The sequence below is a fragment of the Scyliorhinus canicula genome, chromosome 25 (genome assembly GCF_902713615.1).
Source record: "Scyliorhinus canicula chromosome 25, sScyCan1.1, whole genome shotgun sequence".
Classification (NCBI taxonomy): Eukaryota; Metazoa; Chordata; class Chondrichthyes; order Carcharhiniformes; family Scyliorhinidae; genus Scyliorhinus; species Scyliorhinus canicula.
In genome coordinates this window covers 22,001,315-22,016,455 of record NC_052170.1, presented here as the reverse complement: position 1 = coordinate 22,016,455, position 15,141 = coordinate 22,001,315, and the positions used below count along the sequence as shown (strand labels likewise).

At 47.8% G+C, this 15,141-nt stretch overlaps 1 protein-coding gene across 4 annotated transcripts in view; it reads right to left on the bottom strand.

The window, feature by feature from the left end:
• Positions 1 to 15,141, bottom strand: part of LOC119957108 (cytochrome P450 4F22) — a 74,108-nt gene that overhangs the window by 43,505 nt on the left and 15,462 nt on the right. For 3 of the 4 annotated variants that reach the window (XM_038784805.1, XM_038784808.1, XM_038784809.1), the window contains exons 2-3: positions 14,002 to 14,212; positions 12,451 to 12,595 (exon numbers count right to left, since the gene is read on the bottom strand). In XM_038784805.1, the coding sequence (XP_038640733.1) occupies positions 12,451 to 12,595; positions 14,002 to 14,211 (355 nt within the window). In that variant the 5' untranslated portion in view covers position 14,212. The remainder of the gene's footprint in view (positions 1 to 12,450; positions 12,596 to 14,001; positions 14,213 to 15,141) is intronic. The other variant, XM_038784807.1, reaches the window with a different exon arrangement.

Here is a 15,141-nt window from a genome sequence, read left to right as displayed (position 1 = left end):
TTTGGAATTGATACAGGGCTATGGGGAGAGAGCAGGGCAGTGGGATTAGTTTGGGATTGATACAGGGCTATGGGGAGAGAGCGGGGCAGTGGGATTGATACAGGGCTGTGGGGAGAGAGCGGGGCAGTGGGATTAGTTTGGGATTGATACAGAGCTATGGGGAGAGAGCGGGGCAGTGGGATTGATACAGGTCTATGGAGAGAGAGAGCGGGGCAGTGGGATTAGTTTGGGATTGATACAGGGCTATGGGGAGAGAGCGGGGCAGTGGGATCGATACAGGGCTATAGGGAGAGAGCGGGGCAGTGGGATTAGATTGGGATTGATACAGGGCTATGGGGAGAGAGCGGGGCAGTGGCATTAGTTTGGGATTGATACAGAGCTATGGGGAGAGAGCGGGGCAGTGGGATTGATACAGGGCTATGGAGAGAGAGAGCGGGGCAGTGGGATTAGTTTGGGATTGATACAGGGCTATGGGGAGAGAGCGGGGCAGTGGGATCGATACAGGGCTATGGGGAGAGAGCAGGGCAGTGGGATTAGTTTGGGATTGATACAGGGCTATGGGGAGAGAGCGGGGCAGTGGGATTGATACAGGGCTGTGGAGAGAGAGCGGGGCAGTGGGATTGATACAGGGCTATGGGGAGAGAGCGGGGCAGTAGGATGAGTTTGGGATCGATACAGGGCTATGGGGAGAGAGCGGGGCAGTGGGATCGATACAGGGCTATGGGGAGAGAGCCGGGCAGTGGGATCAATACAGGGCTATGGGGAGAGAGCAGGGCAGTGGGATCGATACAGGGCTATGGGGAGAGAGCGGGGCAGTGGGATCGATACAGGGCTATGGGGAGAGAGCGGGTCAGTGAGATTGATACAGGGCTATGGGGAGAGAGCAGGGCAGTGGGATCGATACAGGGCTATGGGGAGAGAGCAGGGCAGTGGGATCGATACAGGGCTATGGGGAGAGAGCGGACCAGTGGGATCGATACAGGGCTATGGGGAGAGAGCGGGGCAGTGGGATCGATACAGGGCTATGGGGAGAGAGCGGGGCAGTGGGATCGATACAGGGCTATGGGGAGAGAGCGGGTCAGTGAGATTGATACAGGGCTATGGGGGGAGAGCGGGGCAGTGGGATCAATACAGGGCTATGGGGAGAGAGCGCGGCAGTGGGATCGATACAGGGCTATGGGGAGAGAGCGCGGCAGTGGGATCGATACAGGGCTATGGGGAGAGAGTGGGGCAGTGAGATCGATACAGGGCTATGGGGAGAGAGCGGGGCAGTGGGATCGATACAGGGCTATGGGGAGAGAGTGGGGCAGTGGGATCGATACAGGGCTATGGGGAGAGAGCGGGACAGTGGGATCGATACGGGGCTATGGGGAGAGAGCGGGGCAGTGGGATCGATACAGGGCTATGGGGAGAGAGCAGGGCAGTGAGATTTCGTAACTCACAAAGGGGTGACACAGACATGTTGGGCAAAGTGCCCTCCTGTGTTTTAAATTTACATGGTTTAAAAACAAGTAGGGGTTTTGCAAGTTCCTCAAACATTGGCTATTAATAGAGTGTCAACACCTACATCGTGCACAGTGTAAATGGTAAACATGAGAGATCCTGTGTCAACTGATATTTTGTTCAGCTATTGCATCTCGAGGTGTAAATCTTAGATCTCGGTTGGGTTTGTGCCAACTACCTTACATACATTTTCGAAAAATGGAAATTGAACAAGTGCTCCAGGCGAGGGAAAATAGAACAACCAGTCCCTCCCCGCCCAGGACCTTTCCTTCCATTTCCATTTCAGCAGAGACCTCCAGCAACGGTCTCAGTCAGCTAGTTAGGTTGGGGGCGGGGGGTTGCTCATAAAGCCTGCGCTGTAGGCCCAAGCGGGAGTGAGGTAAGTCAATGTTACTCATATAAAAGGAAAAGTTGTTTAAAAGCACCAAGCACATCCAATAACAAAATATCATGGAAGGTATTTCCAACACCAATAGGGCAGCCCGGTAGCATTGTGGATAGCACAATTGCTTCACAGCTCCAGGGTCCCAGGTTCGATTCCCGGATTGGGTCACCGTCTGTGCGGAATCTGCACATCCTCCCCGTGTGTGCGTGGGTTTCCTCCGGGTGCTCCGGTTTCCTCCCACAGTCCAAAGATGTGCAGTTTGGGTGGATTAGACCATAAGACATAGGAGTGGAAGTAAGGCCATTCGGCCCATCGAGTCCACTCCGCCATTCAATCATGGCTGATGGGCATTTCAACTCCACCTACCAGCATTCTCCCCGTAGCCCTTAATTGGCCATGATAAATTGCCCTTAGTGTCCAAAATTGCCCTGAGTGTTGGGTGGGGGTATTGGGTTATGGGGATAGGGTGGAGGTGTTGACCTTGGGTAGGGTGCTCTTTCCAAGAGCCGGTGCAGACTCGATGGGCCGAATGGCCTCCTTCTGCCCTGTATATTCTATGATTTCCCTTCCCTCAAAATATGTTTGGAACTTTGGCTCCATTTTGAAAACAAACTCATTTATTCACCTCTCGGCATGTGAATAGGCTTGGGGGGGGGGGGGGGGGGGGGGGTCTACCCTTGAGGTGCTCAGTTTAAGCTTTTATTCTGAAGCTCCATCTCTTTTAAGCATTGGACCGGGATGGAGAGAGCGCAGAATATTCCAAATACAGAAAAAAAGGCAGTTAAAATAAATTAAAGAGAATTTGGTGGACTTCTTTTAAAAAAAAAGGGAAACAACTTGTATTTAAAATGAATCTACAGCCGGTGAACACGGGCTGTGGGAAGCTTCCTGCGGCACGTGGGGGAAACTCATTCGACAATCTAGCACTGCGATCAGGTGTTAGGATCTGTGGTAAATCAGCCTCTAAATAAATATCTTAACTCAGCAGGGAGAGAGACCGAGCAAGTGTCCCTGCAGAATGGGATTACGGTGTGGTTCAAAGTTGACTAGTAAGAGATACATGCAGCAGTGTTGATGAGGTGGTGATGTGAGGGACCGGGGGGGGGGGGGGGGGAATAGGGTTCAGAGTAACTTCACCCATTCCCCCCCCCCCCCCCCCCCCCCCCCCCCAGAGTGCAGAGGGGGAGAGAAAATTAAGGAGAGAGAGAGGGAAAGAGAAAGAGGGGAAAGAAAGAGAGAGGGAGAGGCAGAGAAAATGGAGGGGACAAAAGAAGACGAAATAAAAAGGATGTTCGTGATTCAGAAAGAGGCGATGGAGAGAGGCAGAGAGAAAAGACGAAGAGAGAAAGTGGAGGAGAAAAAAAAAGGAGAACAAAAGACACAAAATAAAGTGAGTCAATTAAAAAAAGAGACAGCAAGAGGAGAGAAAGATATGATGATAATAATAACAACAACAACAACTTATTGTCACAAGTAGGCTTCAATGAAGTTACTGTGAAAAGTCCCGAGTCGCCACATTCCGGCGCGGGGAGGCTGGTACGGGAATTGAACCCGCGTTGCTGGCCTTGTTCTGCATTACAAACCAGCTGTTTAGCCCACTTGCGAAACCAGCCTCTGGACAGGCAGAGAGGAAAGGGGGGGGGGGTGAGAGGCAGAGAGAAAAAGAGAAAGAGACACAGAGAGAGAGCGAGGCAGAAAGATAGTGAGGACAGAGAGGGGGAGAGGGAACAGAGACGGGGGGGGGGGGGGGGTTGGGGGTGGGGGTAAACAGAGAGAGAGAGAGAGAGGGGGAGAGGGGCATGCACTGACAGCAATCAGGAACCGAGAGCCAAGGTACAGAGTAGTGCGACTCGATGTGCTCCTGGGTTCAACCATGTTGAATCGAGAACTGCGCCAAAGATCAAAGTTCCAAGGTCAACACCAGCTAAAGGCCCCGACATCAAACTACTGCAACACACTCAGGAGAGGCCATTAGCGGCTGACCATTCACAAGATATTTTGTCACAAGAAGCCAGAGCAGGGGAAACATTTAACAGCGAACCAAGGCAGCAGGTGTAACAAGAACACTCATTAACACAGAGGCAAAGGATCTGTGGCCACAACACGAGGAAGTTTAGCATCACTGGAGTGACTGCAGCATCTGAGCTTTTCTCGTGCTACATGATGTACGCTGGATGGAAGAGCCTCACTATTGGGTAGATGGGTCCGAACCATGCGAGACAGCAGTGTACAAAGCGTGTGACGATTCCATTAACCACGATTAGCCCCTCCTCTGTACTGTGACTCTAAGGAGCAAAGACCAAGTCGGAAGCAAGAGTAGGAGAGGGTCTCTTGGCCTCTCGAGCCCATTCAATAAGATCACGGCTGATCTGTCTAGTGTCGAGTTCCGCATTCCCACCTACCCCCGACAACCTGTGACCGCCCTTGCCTGACAAGAATGTGTCTACCTTTGTCTTAAAGATATTGAATGAACATCCTGCCCACCCCCTTCTGAGGTAGAGTTCCGAAGACATACCACTTGTGAGGAATGGGGGGGGGGGGGAGGCGGGTATATGTCCATGGTAATGGTGGGGTGGGGGGGGGGGGGGGGGGGAGGGAGAGAGCAGCCGGCAGTGTCAATTTCAGCGGCCGGCTCACTTTGATCCGGAGAGGGAAGCTGCTCTCTCACTGAAACAATCAGCCGGCCGCTGAAATTGACACTGCCGGCTGCTCTCTCCCTCCAATCCAACTTTTAAGTTGTTAAAAATGCAGCAGTGCTTGTTTTAATTAGATCCACGATGGGGGTTTTAAATTTATTTAAAAATCTATGCATGCGCTTCCCATTGTGAGTCTACGGGGGTCTGACCTCCCCCCCGCCCCCCCGTAGACTCACAATGGGAAGCGCATGCATAGATTTAAAAATAAATTTAAAACCCCCATCGTGGATATCCACGGCTCGGATGCAACGGTGGCTGTCTTGGACCCCAACACCCGCGTTATAAAGGGGGACTACTGTAATATGTAGAATTCAGGGTGAGAGGAGTTATATAAGGTAAGGTTGGAAAGTCCAGTGAAGAGTGGTGAAGTGGTAGTAGGATAGAGAAACTATCTTGTCCAGGAATACAGTTTATCTTGGGTAATGATATAGCCGGATCGCATGTGGGAGTGATGCCTACTGTGGTTGATAAGCCAGTGGAAAATCAGACAACTGAAGTGTTGAAGGACGAATATCCTGGGATTCTTACGGATTGTGTAATAACAAGGTCGCAAAGTCACAGGTTAAGACAAGAGGAGAAATCAAAGAGTGAAGATGAAGTTGAAGTGCAATTATCAGAAACGATTTTTGATCAGATGGTTGAAAAAGAACCAAAACAAAAAGGAGGATGAGTCAGATATTTTTAGTTCAGGAGAACTGGCGGAGTTACAACAGAGAGATGTAGAAATAAACTGGATGTATCAGAAAGCATACACAGAAGAGGAATCTGAGTGTATATCAGAGTGTTATTACCGTAGAAGTGATGTCTTGATGAGAAAATGGAGACCTTTACATATGCAGGCGGATGAAAAGTGGGCAGAAGTTCATCAAGTAGTATTGCCAGTAGGGTATAGAAAGGAGATGTGGCGAGTTGCACATGAGGTGCCAGTGGGAGATCATTTGGGCATAAGAAAACTCAAGCTAAAATCTAGAAACATTTTTATTGGCCTGGACTACATAAAAGATGCAGTTAAATTTTGTCAATCATGTCACACATGTCAAGTAATAGGGAAATCTCAAGCAGTGATAAAACCAGCGCCCTTAATACCCATTCCAGCATTTGAGGGACTTTTTAACAAGGGTCCTAATTGATTGCGTAGGACCGCTTCCTAAAACAAAAAGTGGGAATCAATATCTTTTGACGATAATGGATGTGTCTACTAGGTTTCTGAGGCTATTCTAGTACGTAACATTACACCTAAAAAGATTGTGGAGGAGTGACATAAATTCTTTACTCGATATGGACGACCACAGAAATACAATTGGATCAAGGATCAAATTTTACCTCAAGGTTATTCAAAGAAATTCTGGATATCAAGAATAAAACAATTTAAATCAACTGTGTACCATCCAGAATCGCAGGGAGTGTTAGAAAGATGGCATCAGACATTAAAGACAATGTTGAGGGCTTATTGTCAAGATTATTCAGAGGATTGGGATACAGGAATTCCATTCGTACTGTTTGCAATTAGGGATGCACCTAATGACTCAACCAAATTCAGTCCTTTTGAACTAATTTTTGGTCATGAGGTAAGAGGACCACTTAAATTGATTAAGGAAAAATTGGTGGGTGAGAAATCGGAAATTACATTATTGGATTAAGTGTCAAATTTTAGTGAACGATTAAATAGAGCAGGTGAATTGGCTAGACAACATTTAAAAGTTGCACAAATGTGATGAAATGGGTAACGGACAAGAAATCCAAAGTTCGTAGTTTTGCCAGTGGGGATAAAGTTTTAGTAATGCTACCGGTGGTAGGGGAGCCTTTAAAAGCAAGGTCTTGTGGACCGTATCAGATTGAAAGGAATAAGAAGTCTTACAACACCAGGTTAAAGTCCAACAGGTTTGTTTCCAAACACTAGCTTTCGGAGCACTGCTCCTTCCTCAGGTGAATGGGGAGGTAGGTTCCAGAAACGTAGGGGCTGGTTTAGCTCACTGGGCTAAATCGCTGGCTTTTAAAGCAGGCCGGCAGCACGGTTCGATTCCCGTACCAGCCTCCCCGGACAGGCGCCGGAATGTGGCGACTAGGGGCTTTTCACAGTAACTTCATTGAAGCCTACTCGTGACAATAAGCGATTTTCATTTCATACAGATCCAGAGATAGAACATAGAACAGTACAGCACAGAACAGGCCCTTCGGCCCTCGATGTTGTGCCGAGCAATGATCACCCTACTCAAACCCACGTATCCACCCTATACCCGTAACGCAACAACTCCCCCCCCTTAACCTTACTATTAGGACACTACGGGCAATTTAGCATGGCCAATTCACCTAACCCGCACATCTTTGGACTGTGGGAGGAAACCGGAGCACCCGGAGGAAACCCACGCACACACGGGGAGGACGTGCAGACTCCACACAGACAGCGACCCAGCCGGGAATCGAACCTGGGACCCTGGAGCTGTGAAGCATTTATGCTGACCACCATGCTAGGGGTAACCCCAGGTTAAAGAGGTGTGAATTGTCTCAAGCCAGGACAGTTGGTTGGATTTCGCAAACCCAGGCCAGATGGTGGGGGGTGAATGTAATGCGACATGAATCCCAGGTCCCGGTTGAGGCCGTACTCATGTGTGCGGAACTTGGCTATAAGTTTCTGTTTGGCTATTCTGCGTTGTCGCGTGTCCTGAAGGCCGCCTTGGAGAACGCTTACCCAGAGATCAGAGGCTGAATGCCCTCGACTGCTGAAGTGTTCCCCGACTGGAAGGGAACATTCCTGCCTGGTGATTGTCGCGCGATGCCAGTTCATTAGTTGTCGCAGCGTCTACATGGTCTCGCCAATGTACCACGCTTCAGGACATCCTTTCCTGCAGCGAATGAGGTAGACAACGTTGGCCGAGTCGCACGAGTATGTACCGCGTACCAGGTGGGTAGTTTGCAGCGACCACGACACCACACAACCCTGCCATGGCAATTTCTGCAAGACGTGCCAGATCATCGACATGGGTCCCACCATTACACGCAAGAACACCACCGCACACTAGTGTGGCCTCAACCGGGACCTGGGATTCATGTCGCATTACATTCATCCCCCAGCATTTGGCATGGACTTGCAAAATCCTGGCTAGAGACAATTCACATCTCTTTAACTTGGGGTTACCCCTATCTTGGCATCTGTAAAGATTTAATTACCTGCAAATACTCGCATTCCAAGCATTGTCTGGCATATTTGACTTTGTTTATATATATATATATGTTTCTGGAACATACATCTTCATTCACCTGAGGAAGGAGCAGCGCTCCGAAAGCTAGTGTTTCAAACAAACATGTTGGACTTTAACCTGGTGTTGTCAGACTTCTTACTGTGCCCACCCCAGTCCAACACCGACATCTCCACAAATTGAAAGGAAAATTAAAGGAGGTGAATTATGTGGTAAAAACAACAGATAGAAGGAAAACTAGTGCGTCATGCGAATATGCTTAAAAGGTACTTTGAAAGGGAAGGAGAGATAAAGGAAGAGGTTTTAATGATTCTAACTCAAAGTGACAAACCAAATCCAGATGACTGTGAATTTGACATACCTCAAATTAAATTGGAAAACGAGGATGTTTTTAAAAAATTGGATAAATTGTTGAGTTACCTTCCAGAGGAAAAACAAACTGACCTGAAAGAGGTATTGATATCACATGGGCAAGTTTGTAGAGATAAATTGGGAAGTACTAAAATGGCTATGCATGATGTTGATGTGGAAAATGCTGTTCCAATCAAACAACATCCATACAGACTTAACCCGTTTAAATTGGCACAGGTCAACAAAGAGATTGAGAGTATGCTTAAAAATGACATAAATGAAGTGGGTTGGAGCTCACCCATAGTGATGGTGCCTAAACCAGACGGTATCCAACGGTTGTGTGTGGACTATAGAAAGGTTAATGCAGTTACAAGAACGGACTCTTATCCTATCCCACGTTTGGAGGATTGCATTGAGAAAGTGGACCAATCAGCTTTTATTTCCAAACTGGATTTACTTAAAGCTTACTGGCAGGTACCTTTATCCGAAAGGGCGAAGGATATTTCAGCTTTTGTGACTCCAGATGGTATATACCAATTCAAAGTTATGCCATTTGGCATGAAAAGCGCCCCAGCCACATTTCAACGGTTAACTAACAAACTCGTTTCAGGATTACCCAATTGTGCGGTATACATCGACGATCTGGTAATTTTCAGCCAGACATGGAAAGAACATTTAAAACATCTGATAGAGTTATTCGATCAATTTCAGGAGGCAGGTTTGGTAATAAACCTCGCCAAAAGTGAATTTGGAAAAGTCCAAGTCACTTTCCTTGAGGGGTTTCCGATACCCTCGACATGACGGGAAATATTGCGATTCCTTGGCATGAGTGGATTTGATCGAACATTTGTGAAACATTTTTGTGGCATGGTTGCTCCACTGCTGGACTTGCTGAAGAAACATTGAAAATTTCAGTGGACAGCAGACTTTCAACAGGCATTTGACTGCCTGAAAGCTGTGATAACCAATGCTCCTGTGTGGGAGAATTACAAGGGACTCTGTGATCAGATTGAACTAAAGTATCTGACTTTAAAGAGAAATGCTGAGGCGTAGAGAAATGGATGGATCGTGCAGAGACCTTCTTGTTCATAGAGACTGTCAATCGAAAAGGATTTCAGTTGGAGGAAGAAGAACGAAAAACAAATGGACTATATTGTTGTACCTGTTAGTGGGTGTTTTTTTTTTAAACGAAAAAGTATATTTACTGTGTGCATTTCTTAAAGGATAGTGAAAAGTTGAAAAATGAAACCATCTTGATGTTGATGGGTTTTTTTTTTCTTGGGGGAGGTGTCATGTGAGAGTACCTTTAAGAAATGGGTGTGTATCAGTGATGGCAGAGCATGGGTAGAGCTGGGCTGTCTGTCGGCTTTTTACTTTCGTTTTAGGCTGTTTGCTGCAGGGTGCGTTTTAGTTTCATTTTCAAAGCTGGATAGCTGCAGTCGCAGCCAGAAGGGTATTAGATCCCTCTCTCTAATCTAAAAACTGTAAATCGATCCATTCGTGATTTAAAACTAATGACTGCTCTCAGTAGTGACTTTAACCTGATGTGCTTCTGTTGAAAAGTTTTTAAAAATTCTTATGGATGTTAAAAGGACAGCTTAAGGATTACTTAGTGTTGTATTTTGGGGTTATATTTGAATTAATGGTTGCTAAGATGTTCACTGTATGTTTTAAAAAGGCTAACTTGAGTTCATAGAATAAACATTATTTTTTTTAAATCAAAACACTTTACCATTTCTGCTGTACCACACCTGTAGAGTGGGCCGTGTGCTCCCCATACCATAATCTAGTAAAAGTTGTGGATCAGGTGAACTCCATGATACACTTTGGGGTTCTCTAAACCCTGGCCCATAACACTGTATAACTGATGCATAAATTCCTTACTTTTATGTGCAATTCCTCTCGGAATAAAGGATAATATTACATTAGCCTAACATTGTGACTCAGGCACGAGAATACCTAAATCCCTCTGCCCCTTGTCATTTTGTATTTGTTCTCCATTTAAGTAATGCTCTGCTTTTTTATTCTTCCTGCCAAAGTAAACAACTTCACATTTTCCCAGTTATGCTACATCTGCCAGATTTTTGTCCACTATCATGTGAGAGTACCTTTAAGAAATGGGTGTGTATATAAATATCTGTAATGAGAGTACCTTTAATAAATGGGTGTTCACTACTGCAGTGATGTCAGAGAATGGGTGGAGTTGGGCTGTGTCAGCTTTTTACTTTTGTTTTAGGCTGTTTGCTGCAGGGTGTGTTTTAGTTTCGTTTTCAGTGTTGGAGCTGAAGCCAGACAGAGGTGTACAGTTGATCTCTCTGCCATGAAAAGACTATCTCTTGATCATTTGGTGAATTCAGGATTATAAATGTTCTCAGTAGTGAATGTAAATCTCATGTGCTTCTGTTAAAAAGGGGTTTCTTTTGTCTTTTGGATGTTGTTTGGGAAGTTATTAAGGATTACTTAGTGTTGTATTCTTTGGCGGTTGTATTTGAATTGACGGTTGCTAAGGTGTTCACTGTATGTTTTAAAAGGGTTGAGTCCATAGAATAAACATTGTTTTGTTTTAAAAAAATACTTTTCCACTTCTGCTCTACCACACCTGTCGAGTGGGCCGTGTGCTCCCCATACCACAATCTATTAAACGTTGTGGGTCAGGTGAACTCCATGATACACTCTGGGGTTCTCTGAACCCTGGCCCATAACACCACTCAGACCTATCTATACCCAACATATCGGAGGCCAAATTGAGTGTCTTTAAACAGAGATAGATAGGTTTTTCATTAATAAGGAGATCAGGGGTTATGGGGAGAAGGCAGAAGAATGGGGATCAGAAAAATATCAGCTATTATTGAATGGCGGAGCAGACTGGATGGGCCGAGTGGCCTAATTCTGCTCCTATGTCTTGTGGTGACGTACTTTTCTACCTGTCTTTGCGTCGTCTGTAAGTTTCACTACTCTGCCTTCGCTCTCCTCATCTAAAGAATTGATACAAATTGTAAAAACTTGAGACCTCAGCAGATACCCTTGCGGGACTCCACCCACGACATCCAACCAATCAGACAAAACCCATTCATGCACACTCTCGGTTTTCTGCCAACTAGCTAATCTTCAATCCAGGCTAATGTGTTACCCTCTGCAACAGGGCATTTTAATTTTTTTGCAATAACCTTTGGCGCGACACCTCATCACTTCCTTCTCGGGTCCTCCGTCTTGGTCTGTATGTCCTGTTTCCCCCCCACCCACCCCCCACTCTCAATCATTCCTCTACTCTTTATACCAGGGGTGGGCAAACTTTTCCGTGCAAGGGCCACATTCAGAAATTCACAATTTTAAAGGGCCGCATAGTATATTAAGTAAAATAATTAATATTTTAAATAGCCAAAATAAAAGGTCTTTAAAGAAAAAAAAAGCACATTTATTTGAAAAACAAAGTAACTCAGTAAGTGACAGAACAATGTCAATGAGAATGATGCATCTGACTGCAGTCATTTACCAGTTTGTTGAAATCAGGTGTCAAGTTGCTTGTGCTGATCCTTAACACTGACAGAAGCACAGCCAGGCCGAGTCAACGGTAAAAACGCGCGTAGTGGGGTGGATGAGTGGGGCTGCCTTATTGGTCGGTTTAGTTGGGTGTGCGACCAATAGGAGTCCAGGTTACAAACAATAATAAGGCTTATTGTTTGTAACCTGGACTCCTATTGGTCGCACACCCAACTAAACCGACCAATGAGACAGCCCCACTCATCCACCCCGCTAGGCGCGTTTTTATGCGGCCCGCCAATGAGGTGCCCGGAATCATAACCGGCATTTTTGAAAAGCCGCCGGGGAAAAGCCGCTGAAGTAAATGCGCTTATTCAGTAAGCGCATTTACTTCAGCGGCTTTTCCCCGGCGGCTTTTCAAAAATGCCGGTTATGATTCCGGGCACCTCATTGGCGGGCCGCATAAAAACCTTTGTCGGGCCGCATGCGGCCCGCGGGCCGTAGTTTGCCCACCCCTGCTTTATACTGACTAAAGCTGGGTTGAGACCCAATTGGACTGTGCTTCTCGGACACGCTGAAGTACCATTTGAGCACGGTGTGTTCAATATCCCTGCGGGAAGAATTTGGGCCGGATTCTTGGCTCGCTGGCGGCGGGATTTTCCCGTTGAAGCCGCCCCACCCGTGGGCGAGGGGGGTGGGGGGTTGGGGGGGTGTGCACTGCTGGCAGGAAAAGACAATCCCAACTGCGGGAGAATTCGGGCCTATACCGCCTCACGTCACTACGTACACCAGAAAAAGGGCTCCCTTATGATTCAATGGCCCAGATTTGACTTAATACCTGAAGCCAGGAGGACGGGCTTAATGTACTCGGGGTGAAACAGCGAGATTAAGGGCAAAGCGGGTCCCAGCCACGTCTTCATGGTGAGCGGGAACGTTAAAACCAGCTCCGTGATCTTCCGCATCCCTTCCTCGTCCGGATTGATCTACCTCATGGACGGAGCGGAGAAACAAAGGGGGCAGGTTACACACAAAGCCACAGGTGGAGCAAGGCATCAACCAACAAAAACAGTCAAGCAGCAGCGACCCAGGCCGGGGTCATAGGTCAGCATAAACCAGATACGCACACACACACACACACACAAGCTCCGGGAGCAGGAACTGCGAAGGATTTACAGGAATCTCCGCCCCTCTCCCCACCCTCACCCGCAGTCGCTACACCCCAGCAACGAGACGAGATGTTTCGGACAGACGTACCTTTCCGTTCGATCCACCAACACCTGAAAATGTCACATACCTGTAAGTCCTCAGTAATCTGAATAAAATAAAACATGTCAGAGGAAAGGGAGCGCTGAACCAATTTAATTGAGCAAATTCGGCACGGGGTTGATGATGAACTAACTTCAGGATGTGGCATCTCACGGCTCGACACAGAATGGTTCAGTGTGCGAGAGAGGAAGCACATTCCTCAGCCCTGGATTTAATCAGTCCCCAAATCCTCTCTATCCACATGCGTCTCATGCCCATTCCCAGCATTTGCGTTTAAGTTCCTTTGGTCTCTTTAATTTGAACAGGGACCATCTCGGCCCTCTTGATGGGCCCAATCGCCGCTCATTGAGGGACTGATGAGCCCAACTCCCGACTGGCGGAGCGGGCTCGAAGGGCCGAATGGCCTCCGCCTGCTCCTATTTTCTATGTTTCTAACTTGGACGGTGAAGCCAGCGGTCGCGTTACGAGGGCCGAGGACCTCGTGAGGGGCTGTGGATCCATAAGAAGACCACAAGGTGTAGGAGTAGGCCATTAGGCCCATCGAGTCTACTCCGCCATTCAATGAGATCCTGACGGATCTGATGTGATAATCCTCAACTCCTCTTTCCCCCCTTTACCCCCATAACCCTCGATTCCCTCACTGATTAAAACTCTGTCTATCTCAGCCTTGAACATACTTAACGACCCGGCCTCTACAGCTCTCCGTGGTAAAGAATTCCACAGATTCACTGCCCTCTGAGAGAAGAAATTCCCCCTCATCTCTGTCTGAAATAGGCGACCCCCCCCTTACTCTGAGATTCTGCCCTCTGGTCCTAGACTCTCCCACAAGGGGAAACAACCTCTCAGCATCGACCCTGTCAAACCCCCTGAGAATCCGATATGTCTCAATAAGGTCGCCTCTCTCATTCTAAACTCCACAATGAGTACAGGCCCCAACCTACTCAACCTCTCCTCATAAGGATCCCAGTGCCTAACCACATGGGAGTCAGGTTATGTTCGGTCATTCCCTCTCCCAGGGCTCCAGGTTACTTTTGGGTTCTGCCACGTGACGGGGAGGGGGGGGCGAGGGGAACGGACGGACAGCACAACCTTTCTGTGGGGGTCGGGGAAGCGTGGCACCTACCATCCCCAGGTGTCCCATCAGCCAACTCCGCCTCGGGGGGCCGTCGAAACACTTCAGCCTCCTGGAATTCTCCCGGAAGCTCCTCAGGAGCTCGAAGACGTGAAGAGCGGACCTGACGAAGGTGCTCAGGGCCAGGACGATGATGATACACCGCAGGTACGTCCACATCGAGCCCTGGCTCAGGGATAGCTGGTCCAGCGTTGGCAACATCCTGTCAGGGGAAGGAGGAGAAGGCTTTAAGAGAGGATGCAGAGAAGATAGAGTGGTCAAGAAGGCATACGGCATGCTTGCCTTCATCGGAAGGGGTATTGAGTACAAGAGTCGGCAGGTCATGTTACAGTTGTATCGGACTTTGGTTAGGCCACATTTGGAATACTGCGTGCAGTTCTGGTCGCCACATTACCAGAAGGATGTGGATGCCTTGGAGAGGGTGCAGAGGAGGTTCACCAGGATGTTGCCTGGTATGGAGGGTGCTAGCTATGAAGAAAGGTTGAGTAGATTAGGATTGTCTTCGTTGGAAAGACGGAGGTTGAGGGGGGACCTGATTGTGGTCTACAAAATTATGAGAGGTACGGATAGGGTGGACAGCAACAAGCTTTTCCCAAGAGTGGGGGTGTCAGTTTCAAGGGGTCACGATTTCAAGGTGAGAGGGGGAAAGTTTAAGGGAGATGTGCGTGGAAAGTTTTTTACGCAGACGGTGGTGGGTGCCTGGAATGCTTTACCAGCGGAGGTGGTAGAGGCGGGCACGATAGCATAATTTAAGAGGCATCTAGACAGTATATGAACGGGCGGGAAGTAGACCTTGGAAAATAGGAGACAGGTTTAGATAAAGGATCTGGATCGGCGCAGGCTGGGCGGGCCAAAGGGCCTGTTCCTGTGCTGTAATTTTCAAAAAAATAAAAATAAATTTACGAGATGGGTTCCATGGATGAGGGACCGCCGTTACACGGATAGTCTGGAGGAGCCAAATTTTTGATGGAAGTGTTCAAAATCATGAAGGGTCTGGACAGAGTTGAGAGGGAGAGATTTTTCCTGTTGGTGGAAGGATCGGAAACCAGAGGGCGGAGATTTACAAGGATTGGCATGTCTCGGCACCATGAGGGGACACACACACACACACACACACACACACACACGTCA